Below are 24,409 nucleotides of genomic sequence, written 5' to 3' on the forward strand. Positions count from 1 at the left end.
TAGCCGAGAGATAATAAATATAATTGCTGTGATGGGACTTTGCCTGGAGAAGCAGGACATCCTCTCTTCCCAGCCCACCTGTCCCCTCCCGCATGCTGAGGGTGAGTTAGATGCTCTGCAATCACCCCGGGGTGGCTGAGGGCAGCCCCAGGCGAGCCCCTAGCCTAGCACGTCCAGATAGACAGGAGGCGCCTGGGCCAGCACTTGCAGACGGGCGTGCACATCCTTGATGCTGTGGCGTTGTTGGGGCTCCCGCTGCCAGCAGCCCCGCATAATAGCGTAGACCTCTGGAGGGCAGGCACGGGGCCGCTCCAGTTCACGGCCCTGTGTGATGCACTCGATTGCCTGGGACCACGAGAGACAGAAGAGGGCACAGTTGGTGGACAGGAGAAAAAGGCTGCTGGTGATCCAATTGGATATACAGTGAACCCCAGCATTTTTTCCTGCCCTGACACTGAAAAGTGGGAATGGTTACAGTTGGACTCTGAGGATTCCAGACCAATGGAAGACTTGCCAGGTGGGTGAAGAAGGGAAAGGACCAAGATATTTGCTAAGTGCCATCAGCTTAATGTTGGGGCTGAAATGGGAAAGGGAAAGGTCCTCTGCCTCCCAGCTGTGGAAGGCCAAGAGCAAAACTGAACAAAAAACTGAGCAACAAAACAAAACGAAACAACCAGAAAAATTGCACTTAAAAAGGCAGGAGGCAGCCTTCCCTTCTTTCTCCCGCTGCGGATATCACTGTGCAGGGACTTAGCTCCTCTGAAAAGACTGCAGCAAATAAGATCACAGTGAGACTCCAGGTTCGACTACCAGATCCACTAAGGGATCCAGAGTGGATGGTGGCAGAAAGGAAGGACTTGGAGCCTCTTCCCCTTTCTCCCCTCCCCACTAGCGGACTTGGGTTATGGGCAGCACTAATTCCATTCCTTCTCTCAGTGCTTGAGAAAATTAAAATCTATAACCCTCTCCCTACCCCACCAGCCTCCCGGGAGCAGACTGCATTAGGAGGAGAAATGCAGCCAGAGAGGGGGTGGGGGAGCTGCCCTGGGAGACAGAACACCTGGGGCCTGCTCTGGTGTGGCCAGCGGGAGGACAAGGGAGGGAAGCTGACTGTCCTTCTGAGAGTCTGACCCCTGGCCTTCCTGCTTCAGTGCCAGGCCCTCTGCTCTATGCCTCTCCCTTCCACCTTCATAAAGGCGACTAAGTCTGTAAAATGTAGCCAGGGTTGGGGGTCTGGGCTCTGTTCCCAAGTGCTTTGAGGTCCCCAGGAGCCAAGTGGGTCTGGACTAGGGAGGGTACACAGAGGAAGGATTCAGGAGAGGACAGGAACAGTGACCCAGGAAAGGACCCACGCTGACCTCGGCGTTGGAGAGCTGGTACCAGGGCTGCTGGCCGTAGGTGAAGATCTCCCACAGCACCACACCGAAGCTCCACACATCGCTCTCCGCAGTGAACTTTCGGTAGAGAATGCTCTCAGGGGGCATCCAGCGGATGGGCAGCATGGTGCGGCCCCCCACCTGCCGGCAGGGAACCCCGTATTAAACACAGAGAGATGCAGCTCTCAGGTCCCAGCCCGAGGGAAACACAGCAGTAAAGGATAGGGATCTTCCTCCAACAGGGGCGGAGGAGGAAGATATGAATGGATGAAAAGCCAGAGGCTCAGACACCCACCCACCACCTCCACTCCGCCCCCACCCTGTCACGGTCCAAGGAAGACAGGTGTAGCCATCCAGGGTGGAGTGTTTGCAGACTCAGGTTACAGTTTGGGTGCTGGTGAGGGGCTAGGCACGAGGGACCCTTACGCGGTAGTAGTCGGTGCTGTAGATGTCCCTGCTCATGCCGAAATCCCCGATCTTGACCACCAGACCCTGGCCCACCAGACAGTTGCGGGTGGCCAGGTCACGGTGCACAAAGTGAAGGCTGGCCAGGTAAACCATGCCTGCTGCCACCTGGCTAGCCACAGCCAGCAGCTGCCCAAGGCCCAGAGGACCCGGAGCCACATCCTCCCCGCCAGCCAGCAGCTTGGCATCAGGCCCGTGGGACCTGCAGAAGTGACAGCAAGACAGGCTGAGCTGAGAGGACAGCACCCCCAGGAGCCTGAGGAAGAGGATCTCCCAGAGCTGGGTGATGAGGACTACGGGGACTGGGGAGCAAACACGGATGAAGGCAAGAACAGAAGGCAGCTGTCTGGAGGGGCAGAGGAGCAGGGTGTAAACGGGTGTGTAAAACCCAGCTTCCACTAGACAGCTCACCCTGCTATACCCATGTGTCCTCTCAGGCAACCCTGAACTCCATACCAGCATCCGGCTGCCCACCGCCCCTGCCTCTCTTGCCCTGGGTACCTTGCCAAGCCAAGCCCAGCTCAGATTCTTTCCCCTAAGCCTCTTCTCACCTAATTGAAAGGGGTAACCCCCCATTCCGTGCCTGTGTCCTCCCTGATTTCCTGCCCTTCTCATCTTTGTCTTCAGGATCAAACTGCCCTTTTCCTTGTCCCACAGCTCCCAATCCAAGTCATCCTCCCTGGCAAGGAGACTGAATCCAGTGCTTTGGCATGGAGCTACAATCCCTACCTATTTATTCATTTATTTAGAGTCTCACTAAGTTACCAAGTTGCCCACCCTCCTGCTTCAGTCTCCTTCAGTGCTGGTATTTCAGGCCTGGGTCCAGCTAGTGTCCCTACTGAACCTTTGCTTGCTTTGACAATGATGTCCTTTCCTATGGGCCAACTTTCTTCCCATTGATTCATTCTAGGTATTTGTTAAACATCTCCAAGCGTGGAGGGGCAGTAGAGACTGTGATGCAGATACACAGATCACCAAAGTGCAGTATGGGTCATCAGGTGTGATGACCACTAGTGGTGGGAATGTAAGAAGCCGGGGAAAGCTTCCTAAAGGAAGGACATTTAAACTGAGGAAGAAGAAAGAAGAAAAACAAGGAAGCTGTTGAAGGCCAAGGCAGTGGCAGGTGAGTGGCTAGGACAGATGCCCAGTGAGCCAGCACAGGGCACCTGAAGTGCAAAGGCCCAGAAGCAAGAGAACTAGGCAGTGCCTCTTGGAGGGACATCTTCCAGACTCCCCTAGGGCAGTCACAATTCCCTGACTCCCCTACTGCTCCTTCCAGCTCTTGGGAGGAGCTCCTCTCTCAACCCCTTGATAGCATCTCCCTGGCCACATCCCCAGGCCAGCCCTGAGCTGGGACCACATCTGCAGGGTAAGGAGAGGGGCTCTTCCCTGACCACAAGACTCTGACTCCTCCACCCCAGTCCCCTGGCCTGTTCACCCTCTGGGCTGGCCTGGCCTCTCCTCCCTGACTCCTAGCCCCTGGTCCCACCCCGCTCACCAGGAATGCTGACTCCAACTCTGCATCTCTCCTAGCTCAGTTCCACAGATTGGTGACTACATGAATGACCTATGTAGGGGATCTCTGGGGACCAGCTCACCTCTGTCAGCTGCACAACCAAGGCCAGATAGGGAAAGTGAAGTCAAAGAGGAAAGCTACACTGTAAAGAGGGCTCTGTGAATGTCGAGCCCAGCCCAGTCCCTGACCTGATTAACCCAGCCCATTATCAAGGGGATGACTTTACGGACCAGGACTCAGCAAGAGAGCCCACGACCCTCACATCCAGGGCAGAAAGCAGGGCCTCTGCCTGGGTCTCAGACCATTCACTACTTGTGTGCCCCTGGCCAGTTACACTCCTCCCTAAGCTTCATCTGCACATAGGAACATTTTATGAAGTGATTAAAATTATCAGCACAAATAAGTAAACTAGAGTTTTTCTGTCCAAAGGCAAAGAAATGAATTCCATGTAACCTTTTTTTTTAAGTATAAACTGCCATATATGCTTGGACACAGAAAAAAATGTATTTTTACAGTTGTTCAAGATGCATATCTGTGAGCACACAGAACCATAGTAAAGGTGAGCTTTAAAGCCCCAACAGTGCATGGAGTCAGTAAGTGCCTGATCAACTTGTTATTGAAGTCCTGTCCCTAGCACTCGCTCCAGACCTGACTTCATGCCACATACAGATATGCACACCCTTGCAAAGCCCACTCATTCTGAAGCATTAGCTCAGCATCTCCTAGGGCATCCTCCTGACTATGGTACTTTGTCTCTGGCACAGAATGTTCTCATATTCATGTACCTGCCTCCTCTATCACCTTACCAGGGCTATAGGACCAGCCACTGCACCTTCCTGATCTTTCCTTCTCCTTGGTTTTCTTTTGGTGTTTTTTCAGCAGATCTCCCTGTGTAGTCCAGGCTGGTCTTGAATTCACTATGTAGCCCAAGCCAGCCTGAAACTCTTGGTAATTCTCCTGCCTAAGCTTCTAGAATGCTAGGAGTAAGGACATGTGCCACCATTGGTACTGATCCTTTTTAGGGTTCCCCCTCAGTTCATAGACAAGCAGGGCTAGGCTTGTAGGAAAGGAATATCATGACTCAGAGCCGTGGCAGGGACCAATGCACCCAGGGCTGGGTGCTTGTACCGGAGGAAGCGATTGAGGTCCCCATGCCGCATGTACTCAAAGATCATCAGCAGTGGGCGGCCCTCTGTGCAGACCCCAAAGAAGCGCACAATATGCTGGTGCTGCAGCATGGTAAGTAGCTCTGCCTCCCGCTGGAAGTCTTGCCGAGCACTCTCTGACACTTCCTTCAAAGCCTGGAGACAGAGATGAGGATAGGACACAGGGGTCCTTACTTCCTACATTCAAGCCAGCCCCATCCCATTTCAATCATGCTGGACTCAGGCAGCCCACCCCCAGCCAGAGCACCACGTCCTGATGTGGCAGTGCACTGAGAGATGAGATCCAGACAAAAGTCTTACCTTAACAGCCACCAGCATCTTATCCTGGTCAGGAAGCAGGTTGTGACACTCAGCAAGGAAGACCTTTCCAAAGGCGCCCTCTCCCAGCTCCCACTTGAGCACAATGTCCCGGCGCTTGATGTGATGGACACCTAGGGGGGCTTGCAGGATCAGGGGAGGTCCATCTTGGGCAGATGGTAATTGGGAAGGGCAAGACTGTCTAGCAAGTCTGGGTGCTGCACAAGACCCATGTCACGGTGTGGGCAGTATCTGCCCCAACAGGACATGGAGCTGGGGCTGTGGCTCTGGGCATGGCCAGGAGCCAGGCTGATCTCAGCCTCAGAAAGGTATGTTGTCACTGATGTAAGTATTGGGTCAAGTAGGAGGGAGGGAGGAAGGGAGGGAGGGACTGGTCAGACCTGGGGCAGGCACAAGCTCTACGCGTGCATGCACATACACACACACACACACACACACACACACCCATACATGTACACTTGCCCTTGCCCTCGCCATGGCACAGCCTCTCACAGGCATCACTGAAGTACTGTGGGTTCTCGATGATATGGCCTTGCAGTCCAGAACCTTTGCCCTCAGCAGGCGAAAGAGAGCTGCCACCCAATGTCATGAAATGCAGAGACATGGCCAGCCCATCCTCTGGAGCCAGCACAGCAGGGCCTGAGGTGGAGACACAGCCACATGAAGGGACCACAACCCAGATACCTACCTCAGTCCTGCTGATGCTTGCTTGAAGAATGCCAGTCCACCCCCTTCTACACCACGAAGCAAACAGAGAAGGGGCTGCAGCAGGGCCTCTCTCTATCTGGCTCCTGTCCAATCCCTTGCCTCATGGGCACCAAAGAACTGCCCCCCCCAGCCCAGACTTTCTAGACCCACTTAGTGTTTGACTACAATCCAGCACCAATTAGCAGCTGCTACCTCTGAACCTACCCTGCACCAAGCCTGAGATGCACTCATTCACGAGCCCATACCAGTTCCTCATCTGTGCCCCAAACCCAATCACACCCTAAAATTCCATGGCCCCATGCAAAGACATGGTCAGGAAGAGCCAGTGGGAAACAGAGCCAGTGGGACTGACAGCCTTCCACTCCTGCACTCACGGTTGATCCCAAACTTGTTTCTCTGTCCACATTTGTTGAGCACGAGGAGCACGGCGGAAAGGAAGAGGCAGGCAAAGACAGCCAAGCCCACAGCCACGGAGACCTGGGGATCCAAAGGAGAGGATTCCCTGCACCTTAATGCTCCTCCTAGCAAACCATTTTTCCCCTAGCAAAGGGCCTCAGCTTGTCTCCTGTGCCCCGCTTGACTTCCCTGCTCCACCCAGAAATGACATACAGATCCTCACCATCCTCTTCACCCTCTCCATCAAAGCCCTATCCAAGATGTCACATCCCACACTCACCCCAAAAGGCGTTTCATCCTTCTTCTCCACTGGGTGTCCAGATGTGCTGTTAGTGTCTGTAGGGACAAGGGCAAGAGGTGTGGACCTTTGGTACCTGTGTGACACCTGAAGGTCCCACCCCCGCCCAACCTGGCTAGCAGAAGTCAGATTGGTGCCCTCTCTGCCCCTGCCTCAGCTCCAGTGACCAGACACAACCCTCCCTGCAATCCGGGCTACTCACCCACAGGTGAGAATGAGACTGCAGCAAGAGGAAGAGAGACACAGTCAGTCAGAGAGAGGAGAATGCCAGTCCCCAGCATCGCTGGGACTCATCGCTTCACCTCCTTGGGGGTGGGAGGGTGGGGCTGTGGGGCCTCAAGGGAGAAGAGGGTCCTGGCTCTTTTCCAGCTGGGCTCTGGATGCCCTGGCACACGACTCTCTCTTCAGCCAATCCAAAAGATGGAGAAGCTTAGGGTAGAGGGCAAGGAACCAGAGAAGATGGACACAAGTTCCTTTCTGTCAGGACTGAGCACCCCAACTTCAGAGCCCTAGGAGAAAAGTGCCAGGCCCCTCCCCAGCTCTCTACCCCAGCACGCAGGGGTGGGACAGGGCTGAGGGCTCCCGCCCGCACCGGGGATGGGGTCCTCAGGGTTGAACTGGAAGGGGTTGTCCATAAAGGCTACTGAGATGGAGGCATTAGCCTGGCCCAATGGGTTGTCAGCCAGCAGCGTGTAGATGCCGTTGTTGACGTGTGTGGGCTGGTTGAGGCGCAGGCAGCCATGGCGCGCCGTCTCGTTGGGTGCTGACTCCAGGAACTGGGTGAAGATGAAGCCAGTCTCGTTGAGCACGGAGCCGTTGAAGAGCCAGCGCAGGGAGGGTGCCGGCTGGCCATCCACGGTAAAGGGAATGCACCAGTGGTGCTGCTCCACAGCGTCCTCCAGGTGTACGCTGGCCGCAACTGCAGGCAGGAGGCAGACAGGGTAGGGTGGGGGTGGGGATGGAGGGCGGGTCAAGGCCCTAAGAAATGTATGGGGAGCAGGTTTTGGAAAGAAGTTGACACTAAATCTTAAAAAATCTGGCAGCAGGTGTACAATATTCAAGGCTTAAAGAACTGAAGCATCAGGCCTACAGAAGTGGAGTGCCAGCAATGAAATACGGAAGGAGCCTTTGGATATGGGACCTAGAAAAGGTAAAGTGTAATCAAGCTTAAAATGGACAAGGGAACGTAAAATCTTTTTTTTTTTTTTTTCAGTATTAAGGATTGAACTCTGAACCTTTGTACTGAACTACATCCCTAGCCCTATTTTTATTTTCGTTTTTGTGTTTGTTTGTTTGGTTGGTTGGTTTGGGTACTTTGAGGCAGAGTCTCAGTCTGGCAAGATAAGGCTCAAACTTTCAACCCTCCTGCCTCAGTCTCCCAGAATGCTGGCTTTATAGCATGTTGTCACTACGCCTGCCACTTTTAAAATTTTTTGAAAAGTAATATGGGGTATGGTTTAGAAATAGATTCAACTCTGAAAAAGTGAAAACCTCCAAAAATTAAGAAAAAAAGGATAGCTAGATGTGGTGGTGCACACCTATAATTCCCTCACTCTGGGAGGCTGAGGCAAAAGAATCACAAGCCCCAGCCCAGCCTAGACAGCTTGGTGACCTAGCATGACCATGTGTCAAAAATAAAAGAGTTGAGAATATAGCTCAGTGCAAAATCCCTGGATTTAAACCTCAATGCCAAGGGAAAAACCTTTATGTGTGTATAAATAAATTTATACTGGAATTCTGGCTAACATTTATACAGTGCACACTGAGGCCCTGGGTTCAATCCTCAGAGCAAAAAAATAAAAAAGGAAGATGCAGTTCTTGGATTTTGGTCCCTTTCACAAAAAGTCCAATCCCTAATTCATTCTACCCCATAAAGTTCAATTTTCTGCAGTGCCAAAGCTTGTTAGAAATTCCTAGTAGAGACATGATACCAGTTTGTTGGTTTTTTACTGGGAATTGAACTCACAACCTCGCACTTGCCATGCAGGCTCTGTGCCACTGTGCTATATCTCTGGCCCCTTTTATACCAGTTTTAATGTAGCCATTTGTAAGCCTGGAATGAAGTTCTAAATGACAGAGTAAACTAAACAACTAAACTAAATTAGCATGTGGGACAAAGGCCTTAAGGAGGGTCAAGCACACAGAAGTGCTCTGGAGCTTGCAGACAACCAGGCAGCTGGTGCAGAGGGCTTCAGGTAGCAAGCCTTGGGCAGGGGCCAGAAAGAAATCTAGCTCCATCCCTCTGGCCTTGATGAGCCCCCAGGACTTCCCCTGAAGGATCATGTTTTCATGGGAATCTGGGAACAGCTGGGAGGGAGCAGCTGTGGAGACATACATCCCACCCTTCCCTCTAGTCCCCCGCCCCAATCCTCTTTTGGGGGAAGAAAAGATGAGTGGGGGTGGGTATAGGGCAGGTCCCAGGAACTCACAGGAGACATTGACCTGGACAGAGTTCTCAGCCCGGCCCACATCATTCTCTGCCCAGCATGTCACGTTCTTCCTGTTGAGGCTCCTGGTGACATTGGCTAAGGTCAGCTCCAAGGACGGCAAATCCCCCGATTTCTGTATCAGGGAAAAGACGAAAATCAGAAAGGGTTTCAGCAGGCTTGGGACTAGAGGCAAAGGACTGGGGCTGATGCCTTTTTCCTTTAGCTCCAGAGGAAAAGGATACCAAGACTGGGGGGAAGGAATAGGAGAGAAGGGTGGGAGAAGACAGTTTGTTTGCAGTTTCCTAGATCACATATCTCATGATTGGATAAATCTAATGTGCTCAAAATGGGCACAAGATACCCGAGATCAAAACTATAGCTACCCATCTAAGAGGTAAGCATTAAATGTTATGAGCCCCAAATTCAACATCCACACACCACTCACTATAAAACAAGAGGAACCTGGCCACAAGGCAGTCAAGTTTCACGTACAGTTCTGGCTGTCTCAGCCCCGGGAAGTTCAGACACCAAGAGCCAGTGCTGATAACAGGCAGAATTAGGAGTAATGGCAGAGCCATCGCCTCCTCTGGCAGATGACAGTGAGACACCGTGACTTGATTCTGAATTATCATCAAAGGATTGAATTAGGTTAGAGTCTCTTTCTCAGACAATCCCTAATCTTGCTGAACCATGGAGAGTTCTTTGTGTGTTTTGTAAGCTGAAGAGGTAGACAGAAGGATCTTTTGATATTTTGAAAGCTACTTTCACAAAATGATGAAACTAAATCAGGTGGTGAATGGATATCATATATCTGGAATTTTTGGTTTATTTTACTTTGGTTTTGGCTTTTTGAGAAAGGGTCTTACTATGTAGTTTGGATTGGCCTTGAACTCAATATATGTAGCTCAGGCTGTACTCAAACTTGAGATCTTATCACCTCAGCCTCCTGATGCTGGGATTACAGGCATGCACCACCACTCCTAACTATCTACCTGGAAATTTCCTTGAGCAAATGTGACAAGACATATAGTTTCTCTAGGTTTCCGCTGGAATATGTACATTTACAGATACCAGAAGAGCACTCTCACCTTTGTGAAAGCTGGGTTTCACCACCTCATGGGCTCTCTGTGCTCCTTGGCTATCTCCTCTCCTCCAGTCACCCTGGGGTCTGGGGTACCACTTACTACTCATCAGCTAGAATGGCTTTACTATTCCTTACTCCTCTCCTGAGGGGAACAAACCTTTTTTCTTCTCCCTTTAGCTCAGTTATGGTGTGACATTTCTAAAGGAACTTTTTAGAAAACACAACTGATAGCAAATACATTTCCTAAGGAGAAATCACAAACTGGAATTTCCCAAAGCAGGTAGCTGATTTAAGGCATCTGCATACACAGACATGGCCAAACCCTGTCTCTGCCTTTCCATTACTCCTATCTGCAGCCTTGACTGACTCTGGAGTAGAAGGGTAATGGTTCCTCTGCTATATCTGGACCCTGCTCAGAGGACCAGGGGCATCCAGCGACTCTGGGGGTGACTGTCCTCCCAAAGTAAGGCCTTCCACGCTCAACACCACACTCCTAGTGCTTGCCAGATGCTCCTGCCATGATGGTGGGGTCAGCTTTGTGTAGGCACAGCCCTTTTTCAGACCCTGGTAACCTTGTAAACCAAGCTCTCTGATCACCTTATGAACAAGGCCCCCAGCTATGGCCTGTCTGAGCAGCCTGTGGCCAGCCAAGGCTAGAGAGCAAGGCTAGGTAGGTATCCAGAGACATGTCTGGATAACATAGGCCAGAGAATGCCTGAAGTCAGCCAGGGAGCCAGAAGCTGTGGCTTCAGTTTGCAGATAAGAAAACGAAGTGCAGGCAGATTTAGAGTTTTTTCTAAAATCACTCTAAGAACTAGCAAGTGAGAGAGCTAAAGTCCAAGCTGTGCTTACTTCACTAATGTGGTCATCATACTCAAGTGAACACTGCTTTCAGAAGCTCCAGGAAAAGACTCACAAAGGGCCCCAAGAACCAGCTGTGGGTGCAAGACCACAGACATTGTGCTTCTCCCTGGCCTTGATTTCCTTCCCCGAAAAGGGCATATATGAGGCACAATCTGTTAAGGCCCACTCAGCTGCAGCATGTGAGCTGGACTCCTTCTCTGTCAGCCAATACTGTTAGTGCCAGAGAGGGACCCTAAGTTTGGGAATCCAGTGTATGCCTCCCTGAGGCTCTGGTTGTACCCAGGGCTTTCCCCAGTGTGAGCCCCTAGACAGCTCCTCTGGGGCAGGAGGAGAGGGTCTGCTGGAGGTTTCTCACCGTCACTGTGGCCGACTCCTCCAGCTCTGTGAGGATCCAGCCAGCCTGCTGCAGGTCCTGCCCCTCCACATGGCACTGTAGCAACACGTTGTCCCCCACATCCACAGAATCACTGGACATCTGGACCTTCACTGTGGGCACACCTGGCCGCCCAGGTTGCCCCAGGGGTGTCAGAATTGGGTGTGGCCTCAGAACCCCAACCCATGTGCTCTTCCCCACGCTCCTCAATGATCTCAGCCCATGCAATGCCCCTTTGTTTTGCAATCCTTGCTCATAGTCATGGCCCAGGCCCCTTTAGTACTTGCTCAGGGGCCCTTCTCCAGGCAAGCAGCTCTGTTTTCTCAGCCCCTGACAACATCTCCAGCACCTACCGCAGCTGGTGTTGTGGCTGAGTGGCAAGCTCTCATTCCTAGGCCCCAGACAGCGTAGCCCCTGTGTGTGCACTCTGCCCAGCCCCTTCTCCTCCCAGCGCTGCAGCCAGTGCAGGGCACAGGAACATCGCAGGGGATTCCCAGACAGGACCCTGCGGAAGGGGCAGAGTGAGGAAAGGGGCAGTTGTATGGTCTAAGAAACCACAGGAGGTAGAGGCGAAGAGGAGTGTCTAGGGCAGGGGGGTGGGGGTGGGACCGGTTCCTGTCTCAGACTCAGTTACTAAAAGAAATAAATGCAGAAAGTTGCAGATAGCCAGCTGAGTGTTACATGGTTCCCCATGAAGGCTTCCTAGGTGATAAGCCAGGCAAGAGCTCTGCAGGAGGGAGGAGAGAAGGGTACCGCCTCCTGCAGTGACCCTAGACCCCAAGTGCCCACAAGTACACACAGGCCACTGCTCTCCACCCCTCCCCTGTGCACACCTTCAGGCAATGTGGGCAGATGTGCCCATATGCACGTGCCCCAGGCCTATGGCCTGCTCAGCATGGCAGCCCAGTCACACCAGCCCCCCACTGGGCACACAGGCTCCATCCCCAACACATCATCCCCCCAACAGTTGTCCCACAGCCTCTGCTCTGACACGGTTCACAGGCAGACCCAGGCCCCAGTCTCAGCTCACACATGTACTGCCCTCAAAGAGATCCCACTGCCAGCCCCACCAGTTCTACACAAACACAGTGACATGCATCACACAGAGACACTGCACTTGAGACACACAAGACACCTGCACTTGAGATCCCATTTCACACACATGGCTGCTTCTACTTCTGGAAGTCACTCCCCCCCCCCCCCCGGCACTCACAGCTCCTGTAAGGACAGGCCCTGCACTGCTCTCCAGGACAGAGACTCCAGATCATTGAAGGAGAGGTTCCTGTGAGATAGAGACAGATCTTGTGAGCCTCTGACCCTTACCCAGGGAGGAAGCTGGCATCTGGCATCTGGATGCTGGAAACAGCCCTGAGAGGCATAAATGTGTGGGTCCTGGGGGCAGCAGGTATGTCTCCCAGAGTCCACTCCTCTCCTTGGACAACAAGGGTTAATCCTCACTTAAACCCCTCCCTAGACCCCAGGGAGGGGAGGGGGAACAGCCGGTCCCCTCCCCCACACCTCCTTGGCCCCAGCTGGCAAAGTGCTGAGGCCACAGCTGGGGAACGGGGCTCCATCTGTGCTCACCCACCGAGGAGAAGGGAAGAACCAAGGCTCCCACACTCCTTTGCCCCCTGCCAGAGGAGGACAAGGACCTCAGAGTACTTGTCCCTCAGAAGGGACCTCAGGGACTAAGGAACTTGAAGCAGAAAAAGACCCCTGGGCCGCAGCTCCCTGGGTCAAGAGATGGAGAAAGGAAGCCCGGCATAGGGCTTGTAGCCAGCCACACAGAAGCCCTGTGATCTGTGCCTACACCAAGCTGTAGCTCCTGCACCCCGCTTTCCCTGAGGACAGGCCCTGCCCCTATCTTGCTCCATGAACCTATGGTTTATGAGGGCCAAATGGAGAAGCACCCTCACCCAAGAACTAAAAATAGCAACACCATCTTGGAGACAGAAAGAGCTGGATTGAGCTCTGTCCTGCCTCTGGCCTGTGTGACTTTAGGGCAGAAACTTGACCTTCCTGATTCTCACAATCCTCATCTACACAATGGGGACAGCACTATCTCTATCAGCAGGTTGACTGTAAAGATTTACCCATATAAGACTATGAAGCATTGTTGAGTACATATTTTTTACTGAAGCCCCAGTACCTAGTGAGTGATGCGGCATCACTGTTGTATCATTGGACCTAGCACAGCACTGTGAGTGGCAGCCCTGCCACCCTTCCCCACTCTCCACTAGCCCTGCCCCTAGAAGCCCAGGGAGGGGCTTCCAGGCATGCCAAGGGTACCTGGCCACTCCATGACTCTCACAGCCCACTATAGGAGGAGTAGCTGTGACTCCGAGAGCCAGGGAGAGAGATGAGTGGCTGGTAGCCCAAAGCTGGCTCAGCAGTCCTATCCCCAGCCCTCACTCCCTTTGGATTTGTGTATATCTGAACCCTCAGAGAGGCTGGGCAGGCTCCTGTGAGACATGTCACTGCAGCATGAGTGTAGAAGCCAGACAGAGAAGGATCTCAAGCAGCAGGCACGAGTGCCCGGAGCACTGAAGCAGTGAAGAGAAGCCCTGGGGAATGGTGAGATGCTTCCCTACCAAGCTGGGCCTTCCTCAGAATGCTTCCCTGGGGAGGGCCTGGCCCATTAGCAGTGCAAGTCTGGGTGTCCCCCCAGCCCACTACCCAGCCCCACACTCACAGGCGACTGAGCCGAGGAGTGAAATGGAAGGCTTCTGGCGCCACGAAACGGAGACCACTCTTCACGATGGTGCTGGGGAGGAGTGTAGAGGATCAGCCCTGGGTGCTCAGCTATGTATCCTGAGCCCTGGTCTCTCTGCCCATCCTGGTCCTAGGATTCTAGGGCTGAGCTCTGCACCTCTCCTCAGCCCTCTTAGTTTCCAAGGCTATCTGAACCTCTGGACCCCTGAACTTCCTGATCTCCACCCCCAGCCCTTCGGTGCTCAGCCTCTCAAGTCCTTCCAGGCTGACCTTTTGGGCCTTAGGGCCCAAGCCCCAGCCCCACCCCACACAGCCCTTAGCTCCTCACAGGTTTCTTAGTTCCCCCAGGCCCTGCAGGTCACGGAGCTCCAGATGCTGCAGATGATGCTGGTTCTCCACATAACTGTGGGGATAAGGGGTAGTTATCAAAGAGGTCATCCCCCACTTGAATTCCCAGGTCCCCAACTCCCTCACAATAATACATGCACATCTGTGTGCATGCACACATGCATACATAGACCCACTTGCACACTTATACATGCACAGATACAGATGTGCATGCATATACAGAGACACCTCATAAATTGTACACACATGCATCCATGCATTCTCACAACTTCATGCATGTGAACACATATATTCCTCCTGTACCATACACACCCAAGATGCATATACACACAAAGAGGAAAAAACAGATGCCCAGAAATGCTACTGCTCATGCACATTCATGCTTGCACACATGCATGGAGGAATAAGTATGTGTGCACAGATGGAGGCTGATATCCTCACATATGAACACACATAGGCAAAGCTCACATATACCTCTCACAGGCATACACATGCACATGCGTGGGAAATGTGCACACACATTCATACCCACACACCAATCTCTCCTAGGTTTCATTCTCTGCTCTATCCCAGGCCTCCCCGCACATGCTCCACATTGGGATCCATGCTGAAACACCTGCTTCCACAAAGAGCCCAGGCTTATCACTGCCACTGCCCCACCCAGCACAAAGGAAGCCTTGTACTTACAAATATGTGTGCTCCCAAAAATGCCTGCTCAGGGGCCATTCTCAGGCCTCATTCACACGGACACATACACATGCGTGCACACACATGCATACACACACCCTACCTACTCTGCCACTGCAAAACCTCTGGCCCCTGCCCACATCGAAGCAGCAACCTTCACACACACCATGCTTTCACAGAGCAGGCATAATGCCGAGAGGCTACCAGCTAGAGAAAGAGAACCCAGATTCTCCCTGCCCATGAGGGATGCTAGAAGGGGAGATTAAGAGGATGGCACTAGAAGAGGTGGGGTAGGGATTGGCAAGGACTGGCTGGCTTACACAGGATGAAATGGGAAGGATGAATGCAGGAGACAAAAAAAAAAAAAAAAAAAAAAAAAAACCAAAGAGTAAGACATAAAGAAAAAGAATCCAATAGGAAGAGACTGGCAGAGAAAAAGAGGATGGCAAGGAAAAAAGACAGATAAGGAGAGAAACACAAAGACAGCCAGAGAATACAGGGAGGCAAGAAAGAAAAGCAAGGAGGCCTGGGGGTGCTGTCGGCTGGTCCTGCCTGGCCACTGGATCTGGCATGCAGGGAGTTCCTGAGAACTCAGTTGTCCTGCAGTGGCACGTTGGTGTGTAACACACACACACATGCACACCCTGACTCACTGCCTGCTCTCAAAACTCCCTCTCTACCTTTGGATTTTCCCCTAAGTAAGGACTAAATAATGAAGCATAAAACACCCATTTCCTCCCCCAGCTGTGGCCCCAAAAGAACAGCCAGGTGTCAGGTCTCAGTCCCCTAAGGTGTGGCTCTGAGGAGGGCAGGTCCTTGTTCTACCTGATACTCCCCAGCCCCTACCAGGAATGTTTCAAGCTCTCAGGACTCTAGGAGATGGCGACACTGGATGGCCAGCTGCATGTGTACAGCTGTCAGGCACTGTGCTCAAAACTGCCTCATTCATTTGGATTCATAATCAATCTGTCTATTCGAGTCCATTATCTCCTTGTTAGCCCCTCGGGTGAGGGAGGAGAGAGGGGGCTGTGCAGGAGGAGGTGAGAGGGGTCAGGCTGTTGCCCCACCTACAAGGACATTTCAGGCATTGGGCCCTCTAGTCCCAACCCTGGCTTGTCAGCTCCCCTCTCACCAGGCTGGACATACTTGAGGCTTGAAAAGGGACTGGGAAAGTATACTGATGGAGAGCAGTCAGGAGCCTGGTCCCTAGCTTAAAGGCCCTGGATGATAAATGGACAGGGCCCGGGGTGACAGCTCAGATCCCATGTCTCCCTGAAGCAGAAACCTAGGCCTCCAACAAGACAAGACTGTCTCCTCTCCTCCTGGTCTCCCTGGGGCCATTAGAGAGAGATATTGAGTACCTTCCCGTTAATTACCACAAGATGCCCGAGTAACTCAGTGCCAATTATTGCAGGCTGCTCAAGTAACTTCCAGACAGTGACAGCCCCCACCTTGGATTCCTTCCAGCAAGGTTACTGCCCACCCGCTAACTCCAGATCAAAGAATGGAGATCTTTCAGCAATTCCTCCCTTCTTTTAGAAGTCCTGCTGGCCCCACCAGCCACACAGAATACTCAAGTCTTTCAGCCACTTCTACATGACGCCTGAGTACCTCTAGGCCAATTATGACAGCACACTCCCATAGGTTTCACCAGCTGCTACAAAGTACTTGAGTATTTTTTAACCAATGATTGCAGAATGCCAGAGCACTGCAGCACGCTGGAGATGCCTCCCAGCTTTGGATCTGGAAGGGAGGAGACTCTCTCAACAATGGCTCTGACTCCCTAATCCAAGAAGGAAAACAAGGATGGAAAGGGAGATGAAAGTGGAGGGAAAGAAACCATAAGGGAGTCCCATTTCCACATCCAAGTCAAGGGGCCCTGGGGCCAAGGGATGGTGGAAATGGGAGAGAGCTCAAGCACCTAGCGATGGCTCCTCACCAATTCCAGTTCAATTCCCCAGCCAAGGGGGGGAAACTAGAGGTGCTTAGCCATGAAAAGGAAGGAACTGGGGGCTAGCTTCCTCCTGGTAAAGGGAAAAACCTAAGAGTACAGCATTGAGGGGGTTTTCGCAGCTGACCTCTCCCCTCCATAGGGCAGAGAGCTCCAGAAAGGGGCTCTGTACCTCTGGGCTCCTCAGACCTGATCCACAGAAATCCTCTCCTCACTCTACCCAGAACCAGTGTCTCAGCTGCCCCTGCTTTAGGTGACATCCAGATGGGGGGGGGGGGGTCCGCTGGACCAGCAGCAACAGCCAAAGAAACTAGCTGCGTGATACTGTCCTTGGGCGCACCGCCTGACCCAGCTAGCAAGCAGCCGGCCCGCGGCTTCGGGGGCAGGGCTGTGCCCTCCTGTCACCGCGCTCCCTCGCCCCCTTGGACACTCACAGCTCTGTCAGGTTCTCGGCGCCCGGCAGTTGGCGGAGGCTATTTAGTGTCGAAGCCCTGGTGCAACGCAGCCCCGAGGGACTGAAGGGGCAGCAGACATCAGGGCAGGACGTGGCGCCCACAGATGCTAGCATCAGCCAGGGCAGCAGGTTGCCCAGCACGGTGGCTCGGCAGTGCCAGCGGGCCTGCCCGCGACGTCTGCCTCGCAGCATCGCGCGGTCCGCCTGCCCGGCCGGCGCCTTCCGCGCTCTCAGCAGCAGCCGCTGCTCCCCTACACGTGCGCAGGCGGTGTTAAAGACCCGAGGGCGGAGGGGCGGAGCCACCTGCAGCCCCGCCCCGCCCTGGCCAGCTTCTCCCCGGATGTCCCCTCTCCTCAGAGTGCCGCGGGTGTCCTCGGGGAGTGGGGAGTCTTTGACAGTTGATGTGTTATTTCTCTCAGCGGGAAGCGGCTGCAGTTTTAGACTTTGCGGGAGGGAAGAAGTGGAGCTCAGGAAAGAGTCCAGTTCAGGTCATCCTAGGCGGCCTGCACCGATGACCCGCTTGCAGAAGGAGTGTGCCTGTCTCTTGGAATCAATCAGGTGAAGCATTCTGACCTAGTGAAATGAGGAGACTACCCAGGAGGACTGAGCGCAGAAGGGAGAAAGAGGAGTGCCCTCAACAGCTGCAGGTCGACCCGGGAGTGGGACCCTTGGCGCAGAAGGCCACTGGGTGGCGCTCGAGACCCGCCCAGAGGTGGTGCTAGCCTTGGGGCTGCGGAGGGCGCAGGCCACACCCCGGCCGCTGCGCCTGGGGCGCAGGGCCAGACCCCAGGCAGCCTGCGGGGCCCGGGGCGAAAGGGACCAAGCCGAGCAGGGCTGGCATCGATCGCCGTCCTGACAAGAGCATCGATCTCTGCGCGCGGAAATTAATAGATCTTCGCTTAGCTCTTCGGACGCGAGTGGAGCGGGGATGGCGGCCCCCCGGAGAGCCTGGCCTCCCCAGCACCCAAAGCCCTGAAGGGCAGGCCCAGCTCTCCCAGCCACGGGCCTCGTGGCCGCAAGAGCCCATCGGTTCGAATCGAGGAAAGGGAGCAGCGGGGTCCTGGAGTAGGACTCTCGGGAAGGGTCGAAGTGGGCCGGGGTCCAGGGGTGACAGTCCTCAGCGCAGAGGGTCTCCAAGTCCCCGACAGCCCAAACGAGCAGAGAGGAGAGAGCTGGGGCCACAACGATAGTCCCTTGCGGCGATGTGGGTAGAAACCAAGGGACTTGGTGGAGACAAGGCCTCGAGCTTATCGCCCACGGACAGGGTGGCCTTCTGAAGCTGAGAGGGGCTCCAAGGGGCAAAGGGCTTGAAAACACAGGCGCATCTATGTTCTCGCCTGGTTTCCACAGCGGGCTCCGTGAACCCAGGTCGAAGATGCCGCCCCCCAGGCGTCCAGGCACCTGTTGGCAGCATTTGGAGCCCACTCCCAGGAAAGAGACCCGAGTCTGACAGCTGTCACCTGGGAGAAGCCCGCCAAGGGTGCCGGCAGAGGGTCCGGCCGCGAACCTGGGTGGGAGAAGCAGCTCCTGGCCGACCCTCCCCACTGAATTTGCCCTTATTTCCCCAACAGACATGTCCCCCTTCAGTTGTCAGGCTAAATATTTTGGCTTGGCGGGAGGGGCGGAGAGAACTGGGAAGTCCCACAAACTAATTCGCTCCAATGGGGGCGGGGAGGAGCAAGCTGGGCGCGGCCGCTGCGGGGAGCCGGCCGCCTGCCCACCGGCCTGGGAGACACAGCCTGAGCGCCCGAGACATGCGGGAGGCTCTCCTCTGTCCCGCTGGCACCTACAGCGCTTCTGGGGCTCTCCTCCTCCTCGGGCTGGCGGCCTTCTCTCGGCCTGCCTTCGCTCTGAGCCCTGTGCTACTTTGTTTCTCTGGAGGCCTCTCTGAAGTCCTCACTGCTCTGTCCGCAACTCTATCCCCGTCTCTCCGGCTCTGGATCCACATTAAGTCTCAGTCTCCAACTGCCCTATCACTGACTTTGTATCTGTGATTTTCCTTTCTTTTTTGTTTCCTCCCATCACCGCCACGCAGTGTTCCTAATTGCTGTCCCTGGCTGCACTCTCCTTTCCAGAGTGTGAGCCTCTGCCTCCCTTACCATTTCTCAGACCCTTCTCCTAAGAGGCACCTACAAGACAGCCAGGACTGGACGCAGCCCAGGACGGGGCCATGGCCAGGCCCAAGCTGTGGCCCTGGGGAATATTACTACTTGTGAGCCTCCTCTCTGCAGGATTTAACCTGGATACAATGAATGGTGAGTTCTCAGCCCTGTCTCCCTGACATCCCACCACCACTTCTCCCTCCCAGACAGCTGGGAGGCCACAAGCTAAGCCTCCAGACAGTCTACTTTTTGATATGACATGCAGAATGAGGTTAGCTCTCAAAAGGACTTCCCACCAGACAAAACAGTTAGTTGCCCACATAAAGGAGTTTTTCCCTCAGCCCTATAGGAGGTAAGGACTTAGGAGGATGAATAGATGCCCTCTACTCCATTCCTCCTTGTGAAATGATGATCCCAGTAAAGCCTGGGTTAGAAATAGGATGAGACTATGTTAGAGGTCATTTTTAGGGCCACCAAATGAGAAGAGACAAGTCTGGGGCAGGTAGCTGAGAAACAGCGCTGTTAAGATAGGAATTGGAGGCTCAGAGAAATGAGCAATAAACCTGGAATGAGCCCCAAACTCCTGTCCTATGTCTTTTGCCTTCAGGGCCATTCTCTGTGGGGGAGAGGGCTTATTTGGTGGGGTGCCACCTTCCCTCAGTGCCCAGATAGACACTTCCACCAAGCGTGGGGTTTGGAAACGTCATGGGACCTGGTAGACCAAAGATACTAGTGACTTAGTGGACAAAGGAAAGAAAAGCAGAGGGGGGACATTCAAAAAGGGAAAGATTGAGTGGTGTCCCCTTCCCTAATTCCACCATCACTTCAGACTGGGGGTGCTCAGAAATCCAACACTACCAGTCTGAGAATGGAGCTTCTGTTCTTGGGGCAGTCTCTCCTTCCTACACAGGCAGGGTGTTGGTGCAGCTGGGGTGGGTTAGGGGTGATAGTCTCAAATTCTTTGCCTGGAAAGCCTATCCCCTCACATAGAGCCCCTGCCTTTGCCCCTCCACAATGTACCAGCACAAAGCACAATAGATGCCAGCCAGGAACACAGTTGTCAAGACAGAAGCATGTCCCTGGAAGAGGTCAGTGTTCAGGGGACCCAGCTGTCCTGTTCCCAGTGCAGCTGAGCATAGACCCTGAGGGAAGGCAGGGGTTAATTTGCAGAGGTTTTAGATTTGTTTTTCCAAATGACTCCCATCAGGGGAGCCCTGGAGAGGCAAGGGCCTGATGGGAAGTGGGCGCCTGAGAGAACCCCCATCCACCTTGCAAAGCCTGATTGGCTTTCTCCTGGAGGAGATGGAAATGTTTTCTCATTCTCTCCCTCTCTTGTGTACATGGGAACCTGCCTGAACTGAGATGCATGCATGCTCACTCGCGCGCGCACACACACACACACACACACACACACACACACACACACACAAAGCTGCCAGGCAAAGCTCAGAACCATCAGTGACAACTGGGAGATGTGCCTGGCCCCTGCCCCAACCTGGAAGGGCCTGAATAATGTGGTGTATGTGATGTTGTTGGAGTGCCAGGTGGGAAGGGAGTACACAGAGGCTGGAGAGGCAAGCTGGACCTGAACATCAGGCTAAACAATTCAGGTTTGGCTAGGGATTTAGCTCAGGGGCCCAAGCATCTGCCTGGCAAGCACAAGGTCATGAGTTCGATCTCCAGTACCAAAAAAAAAAAAAAAAAAAAGAATTCAGGTTTGCAGCTTCTGCAATGGGAGGCCGTGCAAGGCCCCCCTTAGGAGCAAGTGAAGTCAGGCATCCAGGCCCCCAAAGAAGATAGTCCTTAGTGTCTTGGAGAACAAAAGGGAAAGCAGGTGGGGCTCTGGGTCTGAGGAAACCAGGCCTACATGGGCCCTCAAAGGAAAAGTGGATTTGGGATCCAGATGTCCTTGGTCCACAGTCCCTGAGTGCCCATGATTCTAACCCTGGACTGGGCACCATGGCAGATACAGAGCCCAGTCAGGTAGGTCCTGCCCTCCTTGGCGGGGGTGGAGAGCAGTAATGGGGATGTAGGTAACAGTGAGGGGGCAGCGCCCCAGATAAGCTTGTGGCTAGCACAGGTGGCCTAAGTGCACAGAATCAGAAACTCTCTGTACAGGGAACTGAAGTACAAAAACACTGAGGCAGGAATTTGGGTGGCTTATCTGAAGGGCAACAAAGAGGTCAGAACAACCAAAAAAAGAGAGAGAAAAGCTCACTGGTAGAAGTAAGACTACCTAGGGGCTGGGGATTTAGCTCAGCAGCATAAGTACCTGCCTTGCAAGCAGGCAGTCGTGAGTTCGATCCCTGGTACTGATAAAAAGGAAAAAGACAAAAAAAAAAAAAAAAAAAAGTAAAACTACCTTATCTGGAGTGAGATGGGAGCCATGGAGGGTTCAAGCCGAGGAGCAGCACGATCCAACTGTGTTTTGAGAAGGTCACTGTGGTTTCAGAGTGAGGAACTCTCCACAGAGACAAGGTGAAGTGGGAGGCAATTGGGAAGCGGTACTATAGACTCAGAGGAAGACCTGTGGAGACAGAAGGTGGTGACAAGCAGTCGGGCTCCATGCACACAGGACTTGGAGAGAAACAGGAGTCAGGGGTGAGCAGGACTTTGGGAATGAGGCTGCTGTTCACTTTGAAGGGGAAGCAGACTTGAGAGAACAGACTGAGACTCCCTTTTCCCCACAGTGACATACTTAGCAGCAGCCCTGCAAGGTGCAGATGCACCCTCTGGGGAACAGAGAAGAGGAGTCCATCCCTCACCCAGAGCAAAGCCTGTTTCCCCATCCAGTATCCTCTGCCAGAGTGGCTCTCTCCCTAGTGCTGACAGGGCGGGATGGGTACTCACATCTTGCATCATATGTACCCACAGTGTGCCCCAGCCTGGACATCCGCTCCGAGGTAGCAGAGCTGCGGCGGCTGGAGAACTGTAGTGTGGTGGAGGGCCACCTGCAGATCCTACTCATGTTCACAGCCACAGGGGAGGACTTCCGCAGCCTCAGCTTCCCACACCTCACCCAGGTCACTGACTACCTGCTGCTTTTCCGAGTTTATGGCCTAGAGAGCCTGCGTGACCTCTTCCCCAACTTAGCAGTGATCCGTGGTGCTCACCTCTTCCTGGGCTATGCGCTGGTCATCTTTGAGATGCCACACCTGCGAGATGTAGGGCTGCCTGCTCTCGGGGCTGTACTGCATGGGTCTGTGCGTGTGGAGAAGAACCAGGAGCTCTGCCACCTCTCCACCATTGACTGGGGCCTACTGCAGCCCACGCCCAGCACCAACTACATTGTGGGCAACAAGCTGGGTGAGGAGTGCGCAGATGTGTGCCCTGGCACACTGGGCGCTGCTGGCGAGCCCTGTGCCAGGACCACCTTCAACGGGCACACCGACTACCGATGCTGGACCTCCAGCCACTGCCAGCGAGGTGGGCGCTGGCACAGAAAGTGACAGGGGAATGGGGAACCAGGGCCTGGTGGGGCTAGGCTGCCACAGGAAGGCATGGGTCAGTCCTTTACTATCACTGTTTTGTAAATACTCCCTTATCCAATGAGATAGGTACTGCTGTAGAAAAGGAATCCGAGGCTCAGAAAAATTTAGTAACTGACATAGCATAAGGCAGTCAAAGAGTAGGTACAAGAAGCATCAGGTAGCCAGGGGGTAAAAGGCATGCAGAAAAAAGTAGGCACAAATGAACAGGAAATGGCACAAAACGTATGGAGCACTGACTAAATTCAGAGCTAGGCAGTCTGCGTTCAAGTTTCAGCTCCATGCTTATTGGTTGTTTTCATTTAGCTCAGAGCAGTTTCCTGCTCTTAAAATGCCCATAAGGTTGTTATGAGGGACGAGTTATTTTACAGAGCATCACAACAGCCAGGGCCATGGCAGTGGTTCTGTTCCCCATAAAAGCCACTTGGCAAGGTGGAAAGGGTGAGCTGGCAGTACTGCCATGAGGCGATGGGGCACCAAGTATGGGAAGAAAGGAGGAGGTGATGGATGGAGAGCTGGACAGGTAAGGGCAGACAGTGAGCCGGATCTTTGGGAAATGAGATTCATGGAAGCTGAGGAAGGGAGAGGGGAGGCAGTGATGGCTGGAGCAGGTGAAAGTTTCAGGGAGAGAAGGAAGATCTTTCAGAAGCTGGGAGTAGATCTGGGGTCCCCAGTCTGGGAGTCCTTTCCACACTGCTCTTAGAGGTCAGCTCCTGTCACCTCCACTGCCTCAGCATTGAGGCAGGAGAGAGAGTAATCAGATCCCTGCTGTATCCAGAGCCCATCCCAGCGTGCCTCCCTGTTGGCTGTAAACACAGCTGCTGCAGTCCACCCTGTGTACACTGTCAACAGGCCCTCCTGACCCCACCCTCCACACAGCTCCCAGGCTTCCAGCTGCCACTGTTTCCAGCCTATTGAACCCCTAGCCCCAGACCCATGCTCTGCTGCTGGGTGCCCCTCTTTGCCCAGGGAAGGGAGCTGGGAGGGAGGCAGTATGTGTAGGGATGTAGTGAGACCACACTGACACCGGTCTCCCCGCAACAATGATGTGAGCACCAAATCAGCAGTAACCCTGACTGCCAAGCTCACCTCTCTGCCCCACTCCTCACACAGCCATCACCACCCTGTTAGGCACTGTGAGAGTAGGGAAGCCTGGTCCTCAAGAATCCCTCAGGTCCCATCAGCCACCTGTGCCATCTGAGTTGAAGGGATGTGGGCACAGACTGACAGCATCCTCCCCGGAGGGGTGGGTGTCAGGGCTGAGGGATGTGAAGGGATCTAACACAGCATTGTGCCCACAGTGTGTCCCTGCCCCCAAGGGCTGGCCTGCACGATTAGCGGCGAGTGCTGCCACACCGAGTGTCTAGGGGGCTGCAGCCAGCCCGAAGACCCTCGTGCCTGCGTAGCCTGCCGCCACTTTTACTACCAGAGCGCCTGCCACCGGGCCTGCCCTCTAGGCACCTACGAGCATGAGTCTTGGCGTTGCGTCACAGCCGAGAGCTGTGCCAACCTGCGCTCTGTGCCTGGCCGCGCCTCCACCTTTGGTATCCACCAGGGCAAATGCTTGGCCCAGTGCCCTCCAGGCTTCACCCGAAATGGCAGCAGGTAAGCATAGGATGAGTGGGGACCTCGGGGCTGTGAGGAGGCCACACATATTCAAAGCTCACAGTGTCT

General features: G+C 53.9%; 2 protein-coding genes across 8 annotated transcripts in view; one reads left to right on the plus strand and one right to left on the minus strand.

Annotated features, from left to right (window-relative positions):
• Nucleotides 1-24,409, minus strand: part of Ntrk1 (neurotrophic receptor tyrosine kinase 1) — a 26,121-nt gene continuing 1,712 nt past the window's right edge. The window contains exons 2-18 of one of the 3 annotated variants that reach the window (XM_063250367.1): nucleotides 21,610-21,774; nucleotides 14,034-14,108; nucleotides 13,686-13,757; nucleotides 12,207-12,275; nucleotides 11,347-11,498; nucleotides 10,976-11,118; nucleotides 8,673-8,805; nucleotides 6,836-7,162; nucleotides 6,446-6,463; nucleotides 6,226-6,281; nucleotides 5,924-6,026; nucleotides 5,334-5,480; nucleotides 4,824-4,963; nucleotides 4,486-4,658; nucleotides 1,803-2,043; nucleotides 1,359-1,517; nucleotides 1-345 (exon numbers count right to left, since the gene is read on the minus strand). In XM_063250367.1, the coding sequence (XP_063106437.1) occupies nucleotides 160-345; nucleotides 1,359-1,517; nucleotides 1,803-2,043; nucleotides 4,486-4,658; nucleotides 4,824-4,963; nucleotides 5,334-5,480; nucleotides 5,924-6,026; nucleotides 6,226-6,281; nucleotides 6,446-6,463; nucleotides 6,836-7,162; nucleotides 8,673-8,805; nucleotides 10,976-11,118; nucleotides 11,347-11,498; nucleotides 12,207-12,275; nucleotides 13,686-13,757; nucleotides 14,034-14,108; nucleotides 21,610-21,635 (2,220 nt within the window). In that variant the 5' untranslated portion in view covers nucleotides 21,636-21,774 and the 3' untranslated portion in view covers nucleotides 1-159. Of the gene's footprint in view, nucleotides 346-1,358; nucleotides 1,518-1,802; nucleotides 2,044-4,485; nucleotides 4,659-4,823; nucleotides 4,964-5,333; nucleotides 5,481-5,923; nucleotides 6,027-6,225; nucleotides 6,282-6,445; nucleotides 6,464-6,835; nucleotides 7,163-8,672; nucleotides 8,806-10,975; nucleotides 11,119-11,346; nucleotides 11,499-12,206; nucleotides 12,276-13,685; nucleotides 13,758-14,033; nucleotides 14,109-17,125; nucleotides 17,381-21,609; nucleotides 21,775-24,409 lie in introns of those variants that run through there. The other 2 variants (XM_003475641.4, XM_063250366.1) reach the window with 2 other exon arrangements.
• Nucleotides 17,598-24,409, plus strand: part of Insrr (insulin receptor related receptor) — a 17,649-nt gene continuing 10,837 nt past the window's right edge. For 2 of the 5 annotated variants that reach the window (XM_013158948.3, XM_063250364.1), the window contains exons 1-3: nucleotides 17,606-19,400; nucleotides 22,122-22,673; nucleotides 24,037-24,340. In XM_013158948.3, coding sequence (XP_013014402.1) covers nucleotides 19,316-19,400; nucleotides 22,122-22,673; nucleotides 24,037-24,340 — 941 coding nt within the window. In that variant the 5' untranslated portion in view covers nucleotides 17,606-19,315. Of the gene's footprint in view, nucleotides 19,401-22,121; nucleotides 22,674-24,036; nucleotides 24,341-24,409 lie in introns of all 5 variants that reach the window. The other 3 variants (XR_010048037.1, XM_063250365.1, XM_003475400.4) reach the window with 3 other exon arrangements.

Source organism: Cavia porcellus, unplaced genomic scaffold (genome assembly GCF_034190915.1).
Source record: "Cavia porcellus strain 051 isolate PalLab524CR breed Dunkin Hartley unplaced genomic scaffold, mCavPor4.1 scaffold_6, whole genome shotgun sequence".
Classification (NCBI taxonomy): domain Eukaryota; kingdom Metazoa; phylum Chordata; class Mammalia; order Rodentia; family Caviidae; genus Cavia; species Cavia porcellus.